The sequence below is a fragment of the Tinamus guttatus genome, unplaced genomic scaffold (genome assembly GCF_059628265.1).
Source record: "Tinamus guttatus ecotype Peru unplaced genomic scaffold, ASM5962826v1 Tinamus_guttatus_pri_ptg001089l, whole genome shotgun sequence".
NCBI classification, from domain to species: domain Eukaryota; kingdom Metazoa; phylum Chordata; class Aves; order Tinamiformes; family Tinamidae; genus Tinamus; species Tinamus guttatus.
In genome coordinates, this window is record NW_028289623.1 from 1,111,799 (window position 1) to 1,136,934 (window position 25,136).

General features: G+C 51.1%; 2 protein-coding genes across 2 annotated transcripts; one reads left to right on the top strand and one right to left on the bottom strand.

The window, feature by feature from the left end:
* The first annotated feature begins 14,007 nt into the window (after window positions 1-14,007).
* On the top strand, window positions 14,008-14,967 carry LOC148590800 (olfactory receptor 14C36-like). Its single transcript, XM_088538601.1, has one exon. The coding sequence runs from the start codon at window positions 14,008-14,010 to the stop codon at window positions 14,965-14,967; it is 960 nt and encodes a 319-aa protein (XP_088394727.1).
* A 7,975-nt stretch (window positions 14,968-22,942) lies between these two features.
* Window positions 22,943-23,875, bottom strand: LOC148590801 (olfactory receptor 14J1-like). The gene has a single exon (XM_088538590.1). The coding sequence runs from the start codon at window positions 23,873-23,875 to the stop codon at window positions 22,943-22,945; it is 933 nt and encodes a 310-aa protein (XP_088394716.1).
* Window positions 23,876-25,136: the final 1,261 nt, after the last annotated feature.

Genomic DNA, 25,136 nt, shown 5'->3' on the forward strand with positions numbered 1-25,136 from the left:
AATCTAAAAATCTCCAAAATAAGTAATTCTAAAACAAAATTCTAAAACCCCCTACTGCACCCCAAACTCCTTGGAAGTGTGTGTGGGAATATGAAAAGACCCTTTATATTAAAGGTGGATGTCCTGTGACATCAACTCCAAAAAGGAGAAATATCAAGAACCAGTCCTTTATACACATTGGCGTAGAGTAGCTCAGGCTCCGGCTCCTCCCAGAACACTCAGGTGGAGCAGAGACTGAGGAGGTGACTGAAGGTGATAGTGCGAAGAAGAAATTACTGAGATAGAGGATGGGGTCGAGAAGCATTTCTATGAAAAATGGAAAGTTTATTTCAGAGAAAATTCTTCTAAGCTATTATTGCCTTTTCTTCCCTACAAAGTTTTCCTGAGCCCAGTCGAACAGATGTCCAACAGCAGCTCCATCAACGACTTCCTCCTCCTGCCGTTCTCACACAGGCGGGAGCTGCAGCTCTTGCACTTCTCGCTCTTCCTGGCCATCTACCTGGCTGCCCTCCAGGCCAACGGCCTCATCATCACAGCCGTAGCCTGCGACCACCACCTGCACACCCCGATGTACTTCTTCCTCCTCAACCTCTCCCTCCTTGACCTTGGATCCATCTCCACCACCGTTCCCAAATCCATGCACAATTCTCTGTGGAACAACAGGGTAATTTCATACTTGGAATGTGCTGGGCAGGTCTTTTTCTTCCTTTTTTTCATATCAGCGGAGTATTATCTCCTCACTGTCATGGCCTATGATCGCTATGTGGCCATCTGCAGACCCCTGCACTACGGGAACCTCCTGAACAGCAGAGTTTGTGTCAAAATGGCAGCAGTTGCCTGGGCCAGTGGTTTCCTCAATTCTCTCATGCACACTGGGAACGCATTTTCGCTTCCACTCTGCCAAGGCAACGTGGTGGAGCAGTTCTTCTGTGAGACCCCCCAGATCCTCAAGCTCTCCTGCTCACACTCCTACCTCAGGGAAGTTGGGCTTCGGGTGGTTAGTGCCTGTTTAGGCTTTGGGTGTTTCACTTTCATTGTGGTGTCCTACGTGCAGATCTTCAGAGCTGTTCTGAGGATCCCGTCAGAGCAGGGCCGGCACAAAGCCTTTTCCATGTGCCTCCCACACCTGGCCATGGTCTCCCTGTTTCTCAGCACATGTGCATTTGCCAACCTGAAGTCCCCCTCCATCTCCTCCCCATTTCTGGATCTGGTGCTGGCTGTTCTGTACTCGGTGGTGCCTCCAGCAGTGAACCCCCTCATCTACAGCATGAGGAACAAGGAGCTCAAGGATGCCATTAGGAAAGTGATTTCATGAACATTTTTAAGCAGTGGTAATTTTTCCACATCACTCCACAAATGATTCTTTCTGTATTCCGTGACTGGATTGCGCATTGTTTCTTCATGTTATTTTTATTATGGCTTTTATTAGTGATAATAATTGTTATCGTGTTCCTACACAACTGCTTGTATTCATTCCCCTTTTTACGGTGTCTGCTTTGTCTCACCTGATACCCTAAATTGTGTTGAATGCTGGACAAGGACTGGATCCTTAACAGTATCTCTGTAATAAAGTAATTTCTATCAGTACAGTGCCTGAAAGCTGGGCTTTTCCTCCAAAGCTGGTGTCAAGAATAAGCTCAAGGACTTGCACCCTTCAAGGCCCTGCTGCACAGGATTCTCCATGGCTTCTGCAACGCAGAGCTCAGAATCGTGTAATGATCTTTCAGAGACCAAGGGCTGGTTTGAGAATTCACCTATCAGGGTCCAAGGATAGTGGAGACGCTGAATGGTCATGGATTTACACATGCACAGCTCTCCTACGTATTAAGGCACAGTGTCAGATGGTTGTTCTCATGGAGGGGAAGCTGGCAGTGTCAGGAAAGCACAGAGATCCTCCTGGGACAGCATATGCTTGGGATGGACTGTGAGTAGAGCCTCATAAAGGGAGAGGTCCTCAAAGATGGAGTTTCTTAGAGGTAAAGCACTGGGTATTCACAGGCAAAAGAGGACTCTGCAGTCTCAGGAGAGGCAGTGAGGACTGACTCTGAGAGTCAGGAAGAAGGGAGAACGGAGAGCCCTCTGGGTCACCATCTATCAAATACCAGGGGCAGGATGTATAGGCACAACTGGACACAACGAGCACCCTTGGAAATGCTCTGTAGCCCAGGTGCCCTGGACTGTGCAGTCATCTGCAGTCCCCCGGAGAGATTAGAGGTCATGATACCCATTTGGTTGGATCTGACTCCCACCCCTGGTCACAGGGGCAGTGAGATGTCACCCTTAGCCACTTTATTCCAACCTCTCAATCCTCCATATCCTTCCCAGCTCTGGATCTCTCTGTACTGGCCATTGAGTACTCAGTGGTGCCTCCAGCACTGAACCCCCTTGTCTACAGCATGAGGAACAAGGAGCTCAAGGAGGCACTGAGGAAACTTCCTCAATGGGTACAATGGCAGTGCCAAAAACTGTCCTGTGTGCAGTCACTTGTCATTCCCATGTACCTGGCATGAACATGTGCTCTTCATTTCTTTATTTCTCAATGTTTACTCTTACCTTCCTGATAAAATAATAATAAATAATTTTTTAAAATACAATAGAGCACTACAGCAGGAACAAAAGGCTGACTAGGGAAAATACGGGCCTGCTGATAAATGGCCCAGAGTCCTGGCGAGAGAAGACGCAGAAAAGGCCACCTTTGCCGCAGGCTTTAGTGCTAAGAGTGACCCTCAGGAATCCTAGGCTCTGGAGACCATAGAGAAATGGAGAAAGAAAGAGTTTCCCTTGCTGGAATAAGGATCTGAGTAGGGCTCACTTCAGCAAACTGGACACTTACAAAACCATGGGCTCTGAGGGGACTCTCTTGCACTGTTCAGTGCCCACATCTGACAGAGCTCCATGAACTGCAAGAAATCGAGTCCCTCCAGTTACACTGCTTGTACCTCTGGCCCTTGGCAAGCAACCTTCACACATCAGAGACTCTCTGAGCACCGCCTGATAGATGCAAAAAGGGGCTCACATTGGAATGCTCCATTTATGACACTGCATCTCGCACTGCTTTCATGCCTCCTGATGGTTAGCTTGCTTCCCTTTACCCCTTCTCTGTTTGTCACACTGCACCACTGCATGTGTCACGATCACATCTCAAAGTGCACAAGTGGCAATTTCTCCTCTGGTGTTATTCCTGTGTTTCACACCTCAGACAACTTCTCCTGCCACCTGCATGGTCAGGGTGATAACTGGGAATAGAAGAAGCTGAGCGCAAGGAAGGACCTTGCTCTACCTTGCTTGGTCTCGTTACAGGCATTGCCTGGTTCAGGCTGGGCTGCTTTTTCTTGGAGAGCAGCAAGAGAAGAGGCATCTTTCACTTCTTTTAAAAGTCATTAGGCAACAATTTGCATCCTGCTTGTAACACACACTTGCTACTCAGGGCCATAAGAGCAGGGGGCTTGGGGCATGCAAAGGAGCATGATGAGAAAGAAGAGCACCAGCACAGCTCAGCACTGGAACTAATCTCTTTTTCCCCTTGGAGGGAGATTAGTGGGTGGTGTCACAGTCACCCACAGGGATGGAAAGCCATGCTGTCACACACAGCATGTGGCCCTTCCTCTACAGTCCTGCACTCCTGCCTTTCACAGGATGGGGGTGTGTGTGCTGAGAGGGACTTCTGCCTGAAAATGAGCCCCGGCAGGATGAAGAGGGTCACAGGGGAAGAGGACTGCTGCTTCCAGGGCTTGTCTGAACCTACAGCAGCTCATGGATGTTACCAAAGCACAGTTGAGTCACGACACACTGAACAATCTTGGCCTGCAATCAGAACAAAACCACAAGGACTGGACCTGCTCTTTGTCCTCCCTGACCCTGGCAAAAGAAAAGACAGTTTTACTTGCCACCAATGCCCACTGCATTTTAAGTGAACAGGCTCTAAGGCAGGACCCGAGGTGACAAGATCCACACCTCCAGGCCATCTGCTGACTGCTATGTAGAGCCCAGAAATCAGGTTTGGACAAAAGAAAGGACAGAAAGCATGGAGCACCGGAGAGTTGTCTTCATTCTTTACACCACAAGATGTAGGAAGGAGGTATCTGTGACCCGAGTAAGAAACATCGAGTGAAAACCAGGACACTTGTTTACCAAATGAAGAGTACACTAACACTTGCTTCCTCACTACCTTGGAGCAGGCAACTGCTCCCTGAGAGAACTCCAGGTGCAACTTGTGTCCTTGGTACCTCTTCAGAGCTGGCTGGAAACACTTCTGGCCCCCTCCAACTGGTCTTGATTTGAGGGTGACCACCTGCAGGAAGCAACACCAGACCAGAAGTACAGCTGCCTTCAGAAATACTGTGGCCTGCAAGGCTGAAAATCAGAGGCCAACCTTGCATCCTGAGAGCTGCAATGGGCATCTGCAAAGAACATGGTGTTTTGCCAATTGACCGGGACAGATGGGGCGACAGAAAGAATCAGACACCACTGGAAAGAATGGTCTAATTTCACTGTTAATATTAAGGAAGTACAGAATGATACATTTAATAAAATAAGTTTATTACACACTCAGTTTTAGCAACAGACAAAATAAGCAAGCTAATGCACCTAACCATTAATATATGAGAAAGGGAATAGTGATTAAAAGATACATCATCAATTGCCTAAATATGTTACTGTCATCCAGATCCATAGTCACTGTTGTGGCGAGGATTTGGAGAACCTTTCCAGCAACTGGGAGGTCTTATGGGAGGTCTTATGTGGTGCATCCACCCGTGAGGTCTCCAAAATCGCAGTAAGAGTGTCCATCTTTTATAGAGACAAATCAGCAATCATGATAACTTGCATTTGGTTTGTGAGCGGTAACATCTGATGTGGAATACTTTCCCTATCATGTGGGATGGGGATCTGGTCAGAGCCCAGGCCTCGGATGGGAGGGTTCCCCTCAAGGTCAAAAACAGCCGCACGAGAGCGTAAAAAAGCTGCAGTTTAATAAGCCTCCGTGCAAGCTGGAGTGAGCAATTCTGCAGGTGAGTGCTGTGTACTGCATAGGCAGTGCCGTATTCATCTCTAAGTCAGCCCCGACTCAGGCCTGTCATTCAGGCCCTGGCACTTCAGTTCCTCACGTTCCACTCTGTCGTGACACACCAGGTTATATTCGTCACCACATTGTGGGGCTGCCAAGAGATTTCCTTGGTAGTGGGAAGCAGCATGAAAAGAGGAAACAGGATCAAAATACAGCTTGGGAAGCTCAGATTGGGCAATAGGATGAAGAAATATCACTTGAAGGGTAAAGCGGTGGTGCTACAGGGCACCCAGAGCAAGTTTTTCACCACCAATGGCTTTGTGTTTCAAGAAACAGCCACTGAGGATGGAAAAGCTCTCAAGGAAGGGAAGGAGAACCTCTTGTGAGAACTTGCTGGGAAAGCAGATTGGGTGTCCATAGTCTGCAGGGACACAGGAGCAGGTCTAGGATGACCCGTGGTAGAGATGGCCAAGGGCGCTGCCAAGGCCCCAACACAATGGAGGTCTTAATCCTCTTGACTATGGCTGTTGTGTCTGTCACTGAGGCCTACCCCGAGTCATCAGGACTTCTTTGCCCCCTTTATCCTTCTGGGGACCCTGGGAGCTGTCGTGTGTTTGTCCTGCACTCGACATTGCACACCCTCACCCAAACACTGATGCCAGGGAGGACAAGGGCAACACATGGAGGAAAGGATCTCCCTTCCCAGGGTTTCTCTGCCTGTGCTTGGCCAATGTGTATTGACAAAACACATCAAGGGTGTATTCAGCATCAGAGCCACCTGAGTATTTTCCCTATCTAACTATTACCAATGATTATATTTTTTAGCTTTAACCAGTCCCTGGTGAGTTGTAGTTAATGGCCTCAGTGGGATCCATCAATGCTCTACAAAACTTTAGGGTTTCTTTCTCACTTTGAATTCTTCACGGATTTCTTCAATCTCCTTTCAATAGCTGCAATTCATGGACTCAGCTCCAAATACTGCATTGAGCTCATTCAAAAGCAAAAAGCCCTGTTAAACCACGACTCTCCCTGCAATTTCCTTCAAGTGTCCATGGCTAATTGAAGAGGTTTGGGGAGTGTAGCTGAAAGCTGAAGACAACAATTATATACAAGTATTTCATCTTTTTAAAGTATTGTATTATTATTTTAAAGAATAGGTGACAGCACACCATCCAATTCATAGCCATCTAGAGTGACTCCTAATGAAATCAGCACATGTAGGAAAAGCAGTGTCCCGGACATCAGGCACTGTATGCACAATCTTCCTCTCCAACTCCCCAGCCCTACCGTTTCCCTCATCAGCCTCTCGAGAATTTAAATCACTCGTGTTGAAAGCTAGCCTTAGTCCACCTAAGTCTGCGCTCAATGTTATAGCTCGCCTGCCTCAATTCTCACCTGCTTTACTTAGACAACTGGCTGCCAACAGGTACAGGGAGATCTTCTTTTAGTTGCAAGAAATAAAAAAAAACAAAGCAGAGTATAGTTTCATGGAATATAACGACACTCTTTGAATGTATCCATACAGTCTGTACATATAGTAAGGTCTTGGCTAATGGGGCAGACTGCAGAAAGACAGAGCAAGCTTTAACCTCCCCAAAGGGCAAACCAGCCGCTGGGCCTCTGAGTGAACAGAGCATCAGGAGGAGTCACAATGTGTCCAACGCAGATGTTAGAAATTGTCACTTTAAACAGGACATGTGGGAAAGACCTCCAGCATGCAGAGCTGGGCTCACAGCATCACTCATGTGCTGCCACAGACTTAATAAGAAACCCAAGGAAGTCCTTCCTTTGGCAGTGACTTGGAAAGCCACATCTCTGACAGGGTTGCAGGGAGATGGGGTTTTCTTCTTTAAGATGGTAACCAGGACTCTGCTCCAGAGATGAGGAAGAGCATGAAGGGAGACTGCAGGGATTTTCCCCAACTTCATCAGCTGCAGAGCAGGGAGCTGGTCATCTAACAAACTGCTGATGGAGTCAAATGAGATGGGGGAACTGATGAGTGAGATGGGGACTGCTGGATCAACACCCACAGCCTGGACCTCAGTTCTTGTTCCCAGAGATCCTGCTGCTCTCCACCAAGGCTCCCAGCTTCGGGAGCTCCTTCCCGAGGGGTCACACAGAAACTATCATTGCAAAGACCCCTGTGGATCGCAGGCTGTGGCAGCAGCTGCTCAGGGCTGGAGGCTGCCACAAGAGTCCTGCCTGAGGGTCCCACCTTGCTCAGGGGACAATGCGGCAGCCAGGACTTCTGGGGCTGGGGCTTCCCCAAGCCCCAAGGCTGCTGTAGGAGAGCTCCAACCCTTGTGTGGGTGCTGGGGGCTGAAGGACAGAATCCAGGGCAGGTTTCCCTGGCACTGGCTGCCCCTCTTCTCCCCCACGCCGGGGTGGGCAGTGCTGGCTGAGCCCAACACAGCAGCTCACACAGCCCCCCAGGTCCCCACATAAAGGGCAGAAGCGCATGCAGGGAAATGCATGCAATCGTTCCTCCTGCCCAGCCCTCCTACTACGGCCCCACAAGGAGCCCTGTCCCATTGCCGTGCCAGCCGCAGGTCCCTTCCCTTGGGACGTGCAGCCATGGGCAGCCTCCTCTGATCCAAACCCTTTGCCATTGTGCAGCCTGGGGCACTGGGACCCTCAGCAGGTCCACCTTATGGCTGACGAGTGCGTGTTCTTGCTCTGCCCATGCAGGTGGCCTTGGAGCCCCAGGAGGAGGAGAAGTCACACTCCTCCTGCAGCCCCACACCCGACGTTGAGGCAGGTACGTACCCGCGTGGAGAGCCCTGCTGGGGACAGTGGCCTGTCCTGGCACAGGGGGTGGCACCGAGGCCGGCAGCAGGAAGTGCTCGGGAATTGCTGTGCTGAGGACAGAACCCCTCAGGAAGTCCTTGGCGGCAGGGACAGACAGGTGCAGCCCTGCACCCGTGCAGCCCATTGCCCACAGCTCTGCTTCCCACCACAGGCATCGCTGCCCTCCCGGACATCGCGGCTCCCTGGCGATGGCGCTCGCGGCTCAGGACGGCGCTTCGGGCTCTGCGCAGAGCGTTCTGCTGCCGCTGCATCGCGGGGCAGCGAGAGGGGCAGAGAGCGGGCGCACAGGCCAGACAGGTCCCCTGAGATGGAGGCTGGAGCAGAGCTGAGAGACAGCACCCATGTGCCCAGAGAAACCAAACTCGCCAACATCGCCAGCAGCCATTGCCTGCTTCAAACAAACCCCTTTGGTAGCTTTTTCTCCCCGTGTCAATTGGTGTCAGAAAATCTCCAGGGAGACAAGTGGGGCTGTGGGGCCATAAGGCCATGGGGTGACTCCTAACTCCACAGTGGTCTTGGTGGTTGGGGTGGGGAGCAGACCCGGCAAAATGGGGCTCCCTGTCACTGATCTGTCTGTGCTCTTGACTGGTTCTCAGAGTGACCCCAGGGCTCTTGCAATAGCAGCAGATTAGGTGAAATACCACCTGGGGAGTGTTCCTCAGAGGAAGAAATTTTCAGCATTTCTACTAGGAATCTTGAGAAAAAATGGATTCACCGTCACCTTGTGCAGAGTGAGGACAGTTCGTCTGCCTGTTAGTCTTGCTTCCAGCATCATGTGCCCACATCTCTTTGAACTTCATGATGATCACCCTAAATAAGTTCCCCTAAAAAGAACCCAGCCCTTCCTAAGAGCAGACCAGTCCAGTTTCAAAACCCCTGATCTCCAACTTCTCTCCCTTTCTCAGGGCGCTTGAGGGAGGTCTCCAAGCTCCACTTCTAGCCAAGAACATGTGGGGCTCTTTTTATCTACCCATATGCACTTTCCAGAGAATTTTTTTCATACTCTCAGTCTTGTAACAGGTGACAGGAAAATATTGCAATTAAAATTAGAACTTGGAGAGGCCCCGGGGTATCTGAGGGAGCTGCCTGGGCCTGGCAGCTCTTGCAGAAACCTCAGGAGACTGGAGACCATCAGAGCTGCAGAGGGAGGCTGAGCAGAGAGGACGAGGGCACCTGCAATGGCACCAGCTGTCCAGGACTCCATGACCGCATCCCACACCAGTTCTTCTCAGTTCCACCTGAGAAATTACCTCTTCTACTCTACTACGTACTCCAAGATACCTATCTGTATGTATTGCACAGACCACTTGGGATATCTGGATGCAGATCCTCGCAAGCGCTGAGGAAGCTTCAGGCCTGAACCTCAGCGTCCATCAGGCAGCAGCCTCCAAGCTCCCTTTTGTTGGAGGGACATTCCTTCTGTCTCCTGCTAAAGCATTTGTAACTGTTCTCCAAGGAGAACTTGCTTGGATAGAAAGTCACAGACCTCTAATATCTTTCAGTCCTACCTAGACCATAAAAGCAGGTGGACCCATGAAGGACAGAGACCCAGTCCCAACCCCGTAGGAAAATCTCACAAGATCCCTCCTGTTGGACAGGGAGGGGAATTACTAGAGACAAAGAGCCTGGTTATTAATGGTGCTGCTCTCGTTACACCATGCTCACTCAGGCACTGGATTCATTTAGCAGCCTAAAAGGTCTTGCTGGACTCCCTGGTCCAATGGTAGCTGGCCGCAAGTCTCTGCTCCTGGTCCACGTTTGACAGAGAAGATCATGCTCACAGCGGCACAAATTCCTATTGCTAAGTGCTCCATCTCCCTCCTCTTGCTTAAGGAGCTGCCTTTCTCCAGGGCTGCAGAGCTCTGCAGGTGTCAGCCCCTCCACGGGGCACCCTCAGCAAACCCTCTCGTCCCCGCCGCTGCTGCTGGCCCCTCACTGCTCTGGCAGCAGCGACCTCAGCGCCAGCACCCGCCGTGAGCCTCCTGCTGGCCCAGCAGCTCCTCGGGCAGGGGGACCTTGCTCGCGCACAGCCCAGAGTGGGCTGCTGCCGCCGCGGGCTGCAGGGACACCAGGTTCCTCGGCAGAGCCGCCCCGGCCAGGAAGGGGCTGCTGACATCACAACCAGCTGCGCGGCCTGGCCTATCAGGGGCTGCGGCAGCAGTGACGTCACCAGCCGACGCCCACGCGTCAGCACAGAGCCAGCCCTGCAGAGAGCAGGGGCCTCCCGGCAGCGTCCCCGCAATGTCCTCCGTGTCCCTGCCCGCTGCTGAGACACCCCTGGCCTCACAGGCAGCGCCTGCTGCTGCCCCGGCAGCTCCGCGCACACAAGGGACCTCCCCGCGTGTCTGCACCAGACCCCGCTGCCGGCTGCGCTGCTGCTGGGACAGGAGCGGCCTCAGAGCCCGTCCCCAGCCATGGGCCAGCGCTGGCCTCGCAGCTGCTCTGCCAGCAGGGACCTCCCAAGGAACTGCCCAGCCAGGCGCCTCTTGCTGACCTGCCCGTGACTCAGCAAAGAGCAGAGCTCACAGTCACCCTCACAGACATGGATGTACCTGCTAATGCCTGGTGCTGTCCAGTCAGGAGCACAGACAATGTGAACCCCCTCCCAAGCAGTAGTAGTGCCATGTGCCTGCTGCTGGCCTCCCAGGTGCTTGCAAACCTTGACTTGACCATCATCTGACTAGATGATCTCCAAACGCCCCTTGCAACCAGAGAAAGGTGCCTTCTCTCACTCAAGCCCCCTTGAAGCCTGTCTGCGCACCTGCAGACTGCTGGCAGAGCAGCCCCTGAGGCCAAAGGTTGCTGCTAGGCAGAACATGCCTTGAAGATCACGAGGGTGCAAAGCAGCTCTGCAAAGAAGGACCTGGGGGTCCATGATCTCGTGGTGTGCAGTAGGAAGACCGTTGCCAGGAGGGCAAGGGAGGTCATCCTGCCTCTCTACTAGGTCCTGGGGAGGCCAGCCCTTGAGTCCTGTGTCCAGTGCTGGGTTCCGCAGTACAAGAGGGACATGAAGCTACTGGAGAGAGCCCAGTATATGTCTAAAGACATTTACTATGTCCAAAGATGATCCGGGAGCTGGAGCATCTCTCCTATGAGGAGAATGTGAGAGAACTGAGCCTGTTTTAGCCTGGAGAAGAGAAGGCTGAGAGGTGATCTCATCAGGGTATGCAAATACCTGAAGGGAGGATGCCAAGAGCAGAAGGGGATGGCCCAGATTATTTTCAGTGGTGACTAGTGATGGCACAAGAGGCAACAGACACAAATTGAAGCAGAGCACATTCTGCCTGAATTTGAGGAAAAGCATCTGGACTGTGAAGGTGACAGAGCACTGGCATGGGTTGCCCAGAGAGGTTGTGCAGTCACCTTCTCTGCAGATATTCCAGACCTGCCTGGACAGGATCCTGTGCATCGTGCTGTAGGTGACACTGCTTGATCAAGGGGTTTGAACTAGATCATCTGCAAAGCTCCTTCCAACCTCAACCATACTGTGATTCTATAAATGGTCTCCACTGGAATATATCAACTTTTTGAGCTGTAGGGATCTGCCTATCCCTCAGCTTTATTGTGAGTGCTGCTCTAGTAGGATAGAAGGCATCCAGGGTCCTAAGAGATGACCAAGGAAATTCCTGACCTGGCCTCCCACTGAAGCTATATCTCCAGTGATTCCATTAGGATCTTTAGGCCAGGAGCTTGCAAGCAGACCATGTGCATGCTTAGCCTGGTAAGGGGAATCCCACCTGCCATATATTTGTGGAGTTCATGAGTTAGCTGAATCCTTCTCCAAACCTGGTGCTTCTGAACAGACATATGGAGCCCCAATAAGCCATCTGAATAAGTCATCTGAATCATATATGCACCATGTATCAACAAGATCCCTTCTTATCCCTGTCTGGGTGTCCTGCCTAGTTAAGAGATGTGAATCAGGACTTGTCGTAGGACATTTCTAACTTTGGTAGATAATCATTATCTGATGAAATAAATTGCAACATTGGAATCTGTATCCCTGTACTCTTTACAGAAGGAAAACAGGTTACACTACTTGATGGAACATATCCCAGAAGGAGGAATCCCAAGGGACAGAGTAATTCATGAATTCAGCTGGGCCACAGCTCCTGGCAACCTGTCAGCACTGCCCAGAGACAGATGTGTGCAGGAGTAGCTCCTCTGCTAAGAGCAGCAGGGCTCTGCCTGCTGCTGCGGACAGCAGAGGGGAGAGGACCGAGAGGTGAAAGGCAGCGTGGAGTGGGAGGACAGAGGAGAGCTCATGGTGGGAGCAATCTTTCACACGGTAAGTCGACAGCTGCAGGGTAATGCTACTGGGGTTTCTGGAGGGGTCTGCAGCACCCCTCCCAGCTGATCTTTTTTTTTTTTTTTTTTGAGGATTGTTCTCCCTGCTTCTACTTTGCATACATGTCGATGCTTCAGAACATAAATTCCCTGTCCCAGCATCACAACGTCAGGGCATCATGGCTGCTTCTTCTGGAGCTGGTGCAAGACAGTGAAGGCAATGTGGGCACATAGGTTCTTCAGAGCATTGTTCTTCAGAGCAGTGTCCATGTGCCCCAGGGTGCTGTGTGCCCGGTGCAGTGATTCTGTGAGGATCAGCACTCAGCCTGCCAGGGCTCTGCAGGGAGAAGCTCTGGGTGGGTGGAGAGATCCCCCCTGGGCAGGTTCATTCTCCTGCTGAGAGGCTGCTGTTTGGGTCAGGGCTGCTCACAGCTCAGCCTCACCCACACAACATATCTGGAAGGGGCTTTTCAAGAGGACGCTCTTGGGAAGCTTCTATGAAAGGGAAGGCAATATCCAGAGTCTAGGATTTTGTTTTGTGTCTTTAAAAAGGCAGCAAATGAATGGGACAGTTTATGTTTAGACGCCTGAAGGAGAGTTGTGCAGTGCTGCTCTGAGACATCAATAGGCCTGCGAGGACCCCACAATATTCCTTCAACTGCCTTTTCACCTGTGGGCAGCAGCAATATCCCCTTTGCAGCTCTCCTCATTCTCGTTGTGCTTAGTCTCACTCCACTCTCAAGGGGAAGGGCTGCAGGGCATTTCTGACCTCCTCTGCAGTCAGATTTCCAGAACAGCAGAGCTGTCTCTCCCCTGCCACATGCCCATTTCCCATTGCAAGGCACAGGGTCTGAGAACCACTGCCCTGGATGTCCACACTGTCTAGGAGGTGCAACCTGGGGACGGTGCTGCTCTGTCTCTCTGTCCTCCCTTGGCAGCAGTCACAGTGTTTCTCCTCATTTCCCTGCCTCTCCTTTCTGCTCTTGTCCTGGCAGTCAGCTGGGGCTTCAGCTACAAATTCAGATACTCACCCTGAGGTCCTGCCATGGATGTGTCTGAAGAGGGGCAATGTGTCCAGAGGGCTGGACAGCGTCATTGGAGGGGCTGCAAAGGGGTTGACTCTCCCTTTAGGAGACCCTGTGACTGTCTCTGTTGTCCTACTGGGGTTGTGAGCTGCCCTGCATAAGTGGACTCAGTGCACAGAGTCTTTGCCATGTCAGTAGCAGTGTCCTGTTCTCTTCATCACGTATTCACCTTGAACTTAGAGGGAGAGCAGGGTTAAACGAGTGCTTTGAAACCAGTCTTCTATGATTTCAACCGAGTCCAGGGTTGTCTGCTGGAACAAGGCAGATGGACTCAACAGCACTCCACACTGTTCCCTAAGCAGCAGAGACCCCATTTCCATCTCCAGTCTGCGTAATGTTTCACATTTGCAGGAATAGAGACATCTGTCTTTATCTGCATGCCAATAAAGCCATGCAAAGAACCTGACAATGTATGGTGGCAGAATATAAAAATTTCGAAAATAAATAATTCTAAAACAAAATGCTAAAACCCCCTGCTGCACCCCAAACTCCTTGGAAGTGTGTGTGGGAATATGAAAAGACCCTTTATTTTAAAGGTGGATGTCCTGTGACATCAACTCCGAAAAGGAGAGATATCAAGAACCGGTCCTTTATATACATTGGCATAGAGTAACTCAGGCTCCGGCTCCTCCCAGAACACTCAGGTGGAGCAGAGACTGAGGAGGTGACTGAAGGTGACAGTGAGAAGAAGAAATTACTAAGAGTTGGGACAGGGTCTAGAAGCATTTGTATGAAAAATGGAAAGCTTATTTTAGAGAAAATTCTTCTAAGCTATTATTGACTTTTCTTCCCTACACAGTTTTCCTGAGCCCAAAAGAACAGATGTCCAACAGCAGCTCCCTCAACAAGTTCCTCCTCCTTCCATTTGCAGACACGTGGGAGCTGCAGTTCTTGCACTTCTCGCTCTTCCTGGCCATCTACCTGGCTGCCCTCCTGGCCAACGGCCTCATCATCACAGCTGTAGCCTGCGACCACCGCCTCCACACCCCCATGTACTTCTTCCTCCTCAACCTCTCCCTCCTTGACCTTGGCTGCATCTCCACCACTGTCCCCAAATCCATGCACAATTCTCTGTGGAACAACACGGTCATTTCATACTTGGAATGTGCTGGACAGGTCTTTTTCTTCCTTTTTTTCGTATCAGCTGAGTATTATCTCCTCACAGTCATGGCCTATGACCGCTATGTTGCCATCTGCAGACCCCTGCACTATGGGAACCTCCTGAACAGCAGAGCTTGTGTCAAAATGGCAGCAGTTGCCTGGGCCAGTGGTTTCCTCCATGCTCTCCTGCACAGTGGGAACACATTTTCCCTGCCACTCTGCCAAGGCAATGTGGTGAAGCAGTTCTTCTGTGAGACCCCCCAGATCCTCAAGCTCTCCTGCTCACACTCCTACCTCAGGGAAGTTGGGCTTCGGGTGGTTACTGCCTGTTTAGGCTTTGGGTGTTTCACTTTCATTGTGGTGTCCTACGTGCAGATCTTCAGAGCTGTTCTGAGGATCCCGTCAGAGCAGGGCCGGCACAAAACCTTTTCCATGTGCCTCCCGCACCTGGCCGTGGTCTCCCTGTTTGTCAGCACTGGTCTGTTTGCCTACCTGAAGCCCCCCTCCATATCCTCCCCATCTCTGGATCTGGTGCTGGCTGTTCTGTACTCAGTGGTGCCTCCAGCAGTGAACCCCCTCATCTACAGCATGAGGAACAAGGAGCTCAAGGATGCCATTAGGAAAGTGATTTCAGGGACCTTTTTAAGCTGCGGTAATTTTTCCATTACTCTCCACAAATGACTCTTTCTGTGTCTCGTAATTGGATTGAGCATTGTTTCTTCATGTTATTTTTATTAAGGCTTTTATTAGTGATAATAATTGTCATCGTGTTCCTATACAACTACTTGTATTCATTCCCCTTTTTATGGTGACACCCTAAATTGTGTCAAATGCTGGAAAAGGACTGACTCCCTAACAGTATCTCTGTAATAAAGTAATTTCCATCAGTACAGTGTGTGAAAGCTGGGCTTTTCTTCCATAGCTGGTGTCAAGAATAGGCCCAAGGACTTGCACCCCTCAGGGGCCTGCTGCACAGGATTCTCCATGGGTTCAGCAACACAGAGCTCAGAATCATGTAATGATCTTTCAGAGACCAAGGGCTGGTTTGGGAATTCATCTAATAGAGTCCAAGGATAGTGGAGATGCTGAATGGTCATGGATTTACACACGCACAGCTCTCCTACGTATTAAGGCACAGTGTCAGATGGCTGTTCTCATGGAGGGGAAGCTGGCAGTGTCAGGAGAGCACAGAGATCCTGCTGGGACAGCATATGCCTGGGATGGACTGTGAGTAGAGCCTCATAAAGGGAGAGGTCCTCAAAGATGGAGTTTCTTAGAGGTAAAGCACTGAGTATTTGGAGGCAAAAGGGGACTCTGCCGCCTCAGGAGAGGCAGTGAGGACTCAACTGTCAGGAAGAAGGGAGAACGGAGAGCCCTCTGGGTCACCATCTATCAAATACCAGGGGCAGGATGTATAGGCACAACTGGACACAACGAGCTCTCTTGCAAATGTTCTGCAGTCCAGGTGCCCTGGACTGTGCAGTCATCTGCAGTCCCCCAGAGGGATTAGAGGTCGTGATACCCATTTGGTTGGGTCTGACTCCTACCCCCGGTCACAGGAGCAGTGAAATGTCACTCTTAGCCACTTTATTCCCCCCTCTCACCCCTCCATATCCTTCCCAGCTCTGGATCTCTCTGTACTGGCCATTTGGTACTCAGTGGTGCCTCCAGCACTGAACCCCCTTGTCTACAGCATGAGGAACAAGGAGCTCAAGGAGGCACTGAGGAAACTTCCTCAATGGGTACAATGTCAGTGCCAAAAACTGTCCTGTGTGCAGTCACTTGTCATTCCCATGTACTTGGCACGAAACATGTGCTCTTCATTTATTTCTTTCTGAATTTTTACTCTTACCTTCCTGATAAAATAATAATAAATAATTATCTAAAATAAAATACAAGAATACAGCAGTAACAAAAGGCGAACTAGGGAAAATACGGGCCTGCTGCTAAATGGGCCAAGAGCCCTGCTGAGAGAGGACACAGGAAAGGCCACCTTTGCCGCAAGCTTTAGTGCTAAGAGTGACCCTCGGGAATCCTAGGCCCTGGAGACCATGGAGAAATGGAGAAAGGAAGACTTTCCCTTGCTGGAGGAGGATCTGAGTAGCGCTCACTTCAGCAAACTGGACACTTACAAAACCATGGGCTCTGAGGGGACTCTCTTGCACTGTTCAGTGCCCACGTCTGACAGAGCTCCATGAACTGGAAGTAATTGAGTCCCTCCAGTTACACTGCTTGTGGTTCTGGCCCTTGCCAAGCGACCCTCACACATCAGAGACTCTCTGAGCACCGCCTGACAGATGCAAAAAGGGGCTCACATTGGAATGCTGCATTTATGGCACTGCATCTCCCACTGCTTTCATGCCTCCTGATGGTTAGCTTGCTTCCCTTTACCCCTTCTCTGTTTGTCACACTGCACCATTGCATGTGTCACAATCACATCTCAAAGTGCACAAGTGGCAATTTCTCCTCTGGTGTTATTCCTGTGTTTCACACCTTAGACAACTTCGCCTGCCACCTGCATGGTCAAAGTGACAACTGGGAATAGAAGAAGCTGAGTGCAAGGAAGGACCTTGCTCTATCTTGCTTGGTCTTGTTACAGGCATTGCCTGGTTCAGGCTGGGCTGCTATTTCTTGGACAGCATCAAGAGACGAGGCATCTTTCCCTTCTTTTAAAAGTCATCAGGCAATAATTTGCATCCTGCTCATAACACACACTTGCTACTCAGGGCCATAGGGGCCGAGGGCTTGGGGCATGCAAAGGACCATGATGAGAAAGAAGAGCACCGGCACAGCTCTGGAGCAGACGGGGTGATGGAAAGAACCAGACGCCACTGGAAAGAATGGTCTTATTTCACTATTAATATTAAGGCAGTACAGAATGATACTTTTAACAAAATAAGCTTATTACACACTGGTTTTAGCAATAGACAAAATAAGCAAGGTAATGCACCTAACCATGAGTATATGAGAAAGAGAATAGCGATTAAAAGATACATCACCAATTGCCTAAATATGCCTAAATATGTCATCATCATCCAGATCCCCAGTCGCTGGAGAGTCCCTGTTGCGGCGATTTGGAGAAACTTCCCGGCAGCTGGGAGGTCTTACGTGGTGCATAAACCCATGAGGTCTCCAAAATTGCGGTAAGAGTGCCCATCTTTTATAGAGCCAAATCAGCAAATCATGATAACGTGCATTTTTTTGTGTGTGAATGGTAACATCTGATGTGGCATACTTACCCTATCATGTAGGATGGTCAGAGCCCAGGCCTTGGATGAGAGGGTTCCCTTCAAGGTCAAAAACAGCCGCACAAGAGCTTAAAAAAGCTACAGTTTAATCAGCCTCCATGCGAGCAGGCATGAGCAATTCTACAGGCGAGTGTTATGCACTGCAAAGGCAGTGTCGTATTCATCTCTTAGTCAACCCCAACTCGAGCCTGTCATTCGGGCCCTGGCACTTCAGTTCCTCACGTTCCACTCTGTCGTGACACACCAGGTTATATTCGTCCCCACATTGTGGGACTACCAAGAGATTCCAAGATACCAAGAGACACCAAGAGTGGGAAGCAGCATGAAAAGAGCAAACAGGACCAAAATACAGATTGGTAAGCTCACATTGGGCAATAGGATGAAGAAATATCACATGAAGGGTGGAGCAGTGGTGCTACAGGGCACCCAGAGCGAGTCTGTCACCACCCATGGCTTTGTGATTCAAGAAACAGCCACTGAGGATGGAAAAGCTCTCAATGAAGGGAAGGAGAACCTCTTGTGAGAACTTGCTGGGGAAGCAGATTGGATGTCTATAGTCTGCAGGGACACAGGAGCAGGTCTAGGATGACCTGTGGTAGAGATGGCCAAGGGCGCTGCCAAGACCCCAACACAATGGAGGTCTTTAACGTCTTGACTATGGCTGTTGTGTCTGTCACCGAGGCCTACCAGGAATCATCAGGACTTCTTTGCCCCCTTTATCCTTCTGTGGACCCTGGGAGGTGTTGTGTGTTTGTCCTGCACTCTGCACTGCATACCCTCACCCAAACACTGATGCCAGGAAGAGACTTGGGCAACACATGGAGGAAAGAATCTCCCTTTCCAGGGTTTCTCTGCCTGTGCTCTACCATTTTCCTTGATAAAACACATCAATGGTGTATTCAGGATCAGAGCCACATGAGTTTTTCTTCTACCTATCTATTACCAATGATTATATTTTTTTGCTTTAATCAGCCCCTGGTGAGTTGTTGTAGTTAATGGCCTCAGTGGGATCCATTAATGCTCTACAAACCTTTAGGGTTTCCTTCCGATTTTTACTTCTTCACTGATTTCTTCAATCTCCTTTCAAAGCTGCAGTTCATGGACTCAGTTCCAAGTAGTGCATGGAGCTCATTAAAAAGAAAAAAGCTCTGATAAACTAGGACTCTCCCTGCTATTTCCTTCAAGTATCCATGGCTAATAGGAGAGGTTTCAGGAGTGTAGCTTAAAGCTGAAGACAACAATCATATACAAGTATTTCATCTTTTTAAGGTTTTGCATTATTATTCCAAAGAATAGGTGATAGCACACTGCCAATTCACAGCCATCCAGAGTGACTCCTAATAAAGTCAAGAAATGCAGGAAAAGCAGTGTCCCAGAGATCAGGCAATGTATGCACAATTTTCCTTTCCATCTCCCCTGCCCTGCCCTTTCCCTCATCAGCCTCTTGGGAATTTAAGTCACTCTTGCTGAAAGCTAGCCTTAGTCCACCTAAGTCTGCACTCAATGTTATAGCTCACCTGTCGCAATTCTCACCTGCTTTACTTAGACAACTGGCGGCAAACAGGCATAGGAAGATCTTGTTTTAGCTACAAGGAAACAAACAAAAAAAAAGCAGAGTATAGTTTCATGGAAAATAATGACACTCTTTGAATGTTTGCTAAGTCCATAGAACCCTTACATACAGTTAGGACTTGGCTAATGGGGCAGGCTACATAGAGACAGAGCAAGCTTTAATCTCCCTAAAAGGGCAAACCAGCCACTGGGTCTCTGAGTGAACAGAGTATCGGGAGGAGTCACAATGTGTCCAGATGGTGTCCTAAGGCGATATTAGGAATAGTCACATTAACAGGATATGTAGGAATGGGAGACTTAGGTAGGAGAACAGGAGAAGGGAGAGAATGTGCCAAGATGCCCAGCCCGTAGAGCTGGGCTCACAGCATCACTGATGAGCTGCCACAGACTTAACAAGCAACCCAAAGAAGTCCTTCCTTTGGCAGTGACTTGGAAAGCCACATCTCTGGCAAACTCCAGGGAGATGGAGTTTCTCTACTTTAAGACGGTCCCCAGAACCATGCAGAGATGAGGAATTGCAGGAAGGGAGGTTGCAGGGATATTCTCCAGCTTCATCAGCTGCAGAGCAGGGAGCCGGTCATCTCACAAACTGCTGATTGAGTCAAACGAGATGGGGACTGATGAGTGAGATTGGGACTGCTGGATCAACACCTGCAGCCTGGACCTCAGTTCTTGTTCCTGGTGATCCTGCTGCTCTCCATCAAGGCTCGGAGCTTGGGAGCTCCTTCTGGAGGTGTCACACGGAAACTGTCACTACAAAGACCCCTTGTGGATCCCAGGCTGTGGCAGTAGCTGCACAGGGAGGAGTCACAATGTGTCCAGAGAGTGCCCTAAAGGGGATGTTAGAAAATGTCACTTTAAACAGGAGATGTGGGAATGGGTGACTTAGTAGAAGCAGAGGGGACAGGGGAGAGAATGGGCCAAGACCCCTGGCATGAAGAGCTGGGCTCACAGCATCACTGATGAGCTGCCACAGACTTAACAAGCAACGCAAAGAAGTCCTTCCTTTGGCAGTGACTCAGAAAGCCGCATCTCTGACAGGATTCCAAGGAGATGGGGTTTCTCCTCGCTAAGATGGTCCCCAGGACTCTGCAAATGCCTGTGGATCCCGGGCTGTGGCAGTGGCTGCACAGGGATGGGGGCTGCTGCAGGAGTCCTGCCTGAGGGTCCCACCTTGCTCAGGGGACAACGTGGAAGCCAGGACCCCTGGGGCTGGGGCTTCCCCAAGCCCCAAGGCTGCCGTAGGAGAGCTCCAACCCTTGTGTGGGTGCTGGGGGCTGAAGGACAGAATCCAGGGCAGGTTTCCCTGGCACTGGCTGCCCCTCTTCTCCCCCACACCGGGGTGGGCAGTGCTGGCTGAGCCCAACACAGCAGCTCACACAGCCCCCCAAGGCCCCAAGGCCCCACACCAGCACCCCCAGCACCCGCAGCCCCGAGCTGGGCTCCCCTCCCTGCCCCAGCCCCGCACAGACCCCAGCACAGCCAGGAGCCCCGCGGGGCCTCACAGCCAATGGCTGCGCTGGGCACGAGGAGGTCACTGCTGCCGCAGCCCCTGATAGGCCAGCTGCAGGGAGAGGGCGTGGCTGCTGCTTGGGAGGTCCCCGCTGCGGGCAGAGCTGATTGGGCAGCAGCAGGGCTGGCTCTGCCTGGTGACTGTGAGGTCACCGCTCCCGCAGTGCCTCATTGGGCAGCAGCCGGGCCCTGCGGGGCTCTGCGCTGCTGAGATCATCTCCGCGGAGCAGCTGCTGAGCCCGGGCTGGGCTCCTGGCGGGGAAGGGCTGGGGAGGCCATTGCGGCCCTGGAGGGCAGGGCCAGAGAGCTGGGCGGGATGGCGCTGTGACGTCATGTCTTTGGGAGTGCCTGATTGGCCGGCAGCAGGCAGGCAGGCGTGGGCGGTGGGTGGGGGGGTCTCTGTGGTGAGAGGAGCTGAGAGGGCAGCAGTGGTTCCTGTGTGGGGAAGGGGTTTGAGGAAGCTGCTGTCTCTGAAGGCCACAGGCAGCATCAGGGATGTAATGGGGTTTGCACCTGTGAGGTCACCTCCTTGTGAGCAGCTGGGTTTGGGGTTTAGGCTTTAGGGTTGTGATCAGTGGTGCAGAGCCCAGTTGGAGACTTGCAACTATTGGTATCAGGAGTCAGTCAAAACCTGTTCAGTTTATTAATCAGTGACCTGAAGGGACAGAGTGCACCCTCAGCAAGTTTTCTGAGGGTAGAAAATTGGGAGGAATGGCTGATAGCCCAAACGTCTGTGCAGGCTTTAAGAGGGACCTGGACAGTTTGGGGTAGAGGAACATCATGAAGTTCAACACTGGCAAGTGCAGGATCTTGCAGGGGAGGAATAACCCCATGCACCAGGACAGGTTGGGGGTTGACCTGTTGGAGAGCAGTTCCACAAAAAGCGACCTGGGAATCGTGGTTGGCAACAAATTGAGCATGAGCCATCAGTGTGCCCTTGTGGCCACTGATACTGGTGGTTGAGGTCTGACCGTACTCAGAGTGCCCCACCATATTGCAATGGCAGGCGATGTCTTTGGGTGGCCACTAGCTCCAGCCTGTGGTGTTTCACTGTGGGTGCAGGAATCGCCCTCCACTGCCCCTTCCCTGGGCCTCCTGGGTCCCCACTGCCTCTCTGGGAATTGCAGAGCCCTCCTTTCCCCATATGCACCTGTGTTTAGTGCTGTACCTTCTGGTCCCTGCAGTGTGAGTCATCCCTGTTTCGTTAAAGCTGCACTCAGTGCCCACTCCCAAGCAAACAGTGTGCCTGGAGATCCCCTGGGGGTTCTCTCATCAGCACAGTCACGTGTGGGGCAGCCTGGCACAGGCAACGCAGAGACCATTGCCTATCTGCAGTGGTCACTGAGAGATGAACCCTGCATTCAGGCTAACAGATCACCCTGGAATGCTGAGGTCATCCCCTGGATCTCATGGAGTTCACAAGCAGAAAAGCAGGCCCATTTGTGGTTGCACACCCTTGGGCATAATTTTTGATTCCAGTTTCTAAAGAGAGGCCAGATTCAGGACCATCATAGGGCAGATCCCTTTTTATTATGGAAATGTTATTCTGGAATCCAGCTGTGGCTTAAGGAAGCCCAAGGACTGGTCCTGCCTGTTTTTCCAGGCTACGAGGAAAAACAAGCCTCTCTCTACCAGGTTATGAGCGTTCCTGGGCCATATCTGCAGAATAAAGTGTGGAAGGACAGCATGGAAATGGGGAGGCCAACTCTAAATAGAGAAAGTCCTGCTCCCCTCCTGGAATGTGTCTTCAAGAAAGATGAACTGCCACAGGAAGGCTGCTTCTAGACTTTCCTTCAATGCACTCATGTTTAGTTTTGTGTGTTGGAGCTTTGCATGGAACCATGGAAAGCTGTGCTGGCATTTGGTTGCCATTTCTCTCCTATTAGAGAGATTTCAGATGACACTCTAACCATAGCCACGAGAGCTGAGATCTCCTAAACAACACTGGACCCCTGGTCTCAGCCCACCTGCCCTTTTCCCGCCGTGCCTCTGTACCCCAGAGGTCCTTTGGTGTCAGTGCTGGAAAAGACGCTGCAGAGGGAAACTCTTCTCCCTGCACTGGGCACATCCAAGGGAGCTCAAAGAAGCGGCTCAGAGAATCCCCCCTCTCTGCTAGTGAAGGGGGAAGCCTGGCTTCCTGCTTTATCATAGTCTGTGTTTAAGTGCTAAATGAGAGATTCCTGTGCAGACATAACAAAAACTAGGTATCTTTAATTTATTATTTATTATTTTAAGATGGACGTAAAAGAGAGAAGTAAAAAAGAAAGAAATGTATAAAATACAGCCTCAATGCCAGATATCCTGGTGAGTGAATGAAACAGTTGTTACCACTGACCTTGTACCCACTGGATGAGTTTCTTCAGTGCCTCCTTGAGCTCCTTGTTCCTCATGCTGTAGATGAGGGGGTTCAGGGCAGGAGGCACCACAGAGTACAGAATGGACACAACCATATCTAGAAGTGGGGAGGAGATGGAGGGAGGCTTCAGGTAGGCAAACAATACAGTAATGACAAACAAGGACACCACAGCCAGGTGTGGGAGGCACATGGAAAGGGCTTTGTGCCGGCCCTGCTCGGTGGGAATCCTCAGCACAGCTCTGAAGATCTGCACGTAGGACACCACAATGAAAACGAAACATCCAAAGATTAAAGAGGTACTAACAACAAGAAACCCAACTTCCCTGAGGTAGGAGTGTGAGCAGGAGAGCTTGAGGATGTGGGGGATCTCACAGAAGAACTGCTCCACCACATTGCCTTGGCAGAGGGGTATGGAAAATGTGTTCCCAGTGTGCAGGAGAGCATTGAGGAAACCACTGACCCAGGCAGCTGCTGCTATTTTGACACAAGCCCGGATCCCCATGAGGTCCCTGTAGTGCAGGGGTCTGCAGATGGCAACGTAGCGGTCGTAGGCCATGACTGTGAGGAGAGAAAACTCTCCTCCAAATAAGAAGAAGAAGAAAAATATCTGGGCAGCACATTCTGAGTAGGAAATGGCCCTGGTATTCCACAGGGAATTGGCCATGGATTTGGGAACAGTCGTGGAGATGGAGCCCAGGTCGAGGACGGAGAGGTTGAGGAGGAAGAAGTACATGGGGGTGTGGAGGCGGTGGTCACAGGCTACAGCTGTGATGATGAGGCCGTTGGCCAGGAGGGCAGCCAGGTAGATGGCCAGGAAGAGCGAGAAGTGCAAGAGCTGCAGCTCCCGCCTGTCTGCGAAAGGCAGGAGGAGGAACTCATTGAATGAGCTGCTGTTGGTCATTAGCTCCTTCAGGCCACTGCAGGACTGTCTGAGTAAAAAGAGTTGTTGAGAAATTAGAACAGATTTCCATGTGCAATTCTTTCTCATAAACCCTCCTCTAACACACAATTTTTATTAACTCCCATATCGGTCAAACCATCATTGAGGTCCATGTCTTGAGCTGTGGCTGGTGCTGGGTGAGTTTGCCATCAGGAGACAGAAATCCTCGGCACTGCTACTGCACTCTGAGTTAATGGCTGTGGTTATAGAGGGGCAAACAGGATCACTGTAGCATTAATGCAGAATGAGAAGAGCTGACCTGTTCCCAGTTGCCCTGTGTTTGCACCTCTGATATAGAGGACAATTTCAGTGATTTTACCATAGAAAGAAATCACTCCAAGGAGTGCAGAGGAATCCACTTTCAAAGCACCAATTGCCCAACCCAGCGCCCTATCTCAGAGTCCCTGAGGGAGGTCTCATCCCTCCTCTTCAAGCCAGAAGCATATTGGACTTATTCCAGCTGTTCCCATGCACCTGCCCAGCAGCAGTGCTGTGGCCTCAGTACCTGGAGAGCTTCTCCATGGAGCCCCTCCATAAGACTCACCCGTAATGGGGGAGCTGTGCCCTCTGGAGGGGCAGCTTGCAGCCCAACCAACAAAAATAAAGAGAAAAGGTCTAATGTCTTAAGGATGGGATGTCCTGAAGAGGGAGTTGGCTCATTCCCAAACCCTCACTGTGCATGGCTCCAAGCACCACAGGGCAGAGGGTCATTGAGCACCTCACATTCAAGGACACATCTGCATGGCAGGACCCACAGAGTCGGTGTCTGGAATGCAGCAGAAATCGCCTGCCCAGAGAGTCCAAGGGAAGCACATGGTGAAACACAGAGCAACACCCTGATTTGAGCCAAGAGAGGCAGGGCCAGGCAGGCCTGGGGGAAGGGAGCTCTCAGGAGTGTCTCCTTCACGTCCATCTGCCAAGGATGCTGCAAGGATGTCTGGATGCTGCAGCTTACAGAGCAGAGGGTTGTGCTGGTGGGGAGAGGGGAGGAGGTCCTGGAAATGACAGTTTCCTCAAACCCTGTGGCCATGACTCTGGGGAGCCATCCCCTGTGGGAGCTGTTCCTCCATCTGCGTGTCTGCCCTCACATGGCCAGAGACTCTCACAGACCCTATCCCACCCACTGGGTCCTCAGTTCTGCCCTGCAGACACCTCCTGGAGGCAGGAGGCAGGCCCAGGGCACCTCCGTGTTTGCAGGTGAGACAAACCTTGCTGAGGCTGG

Excerpts from the sequence above, each read along its gene's own strand:
- LOC148590800 (XM_088538601.1), top strand. The coding sequence starts at position 14,008 with ATGTCCAACAGCAGCTCCCTCAACAAGTTCCTCCTCCTTCCATTTGCA.
- LOC148590801 (XM_088538590.1), bottom strand. The coding sequence starts at position 23,875 with ATGACCAACAGCAGCTCATTCAATGAGTTCCTCCTCCTGCCTTTCGCA.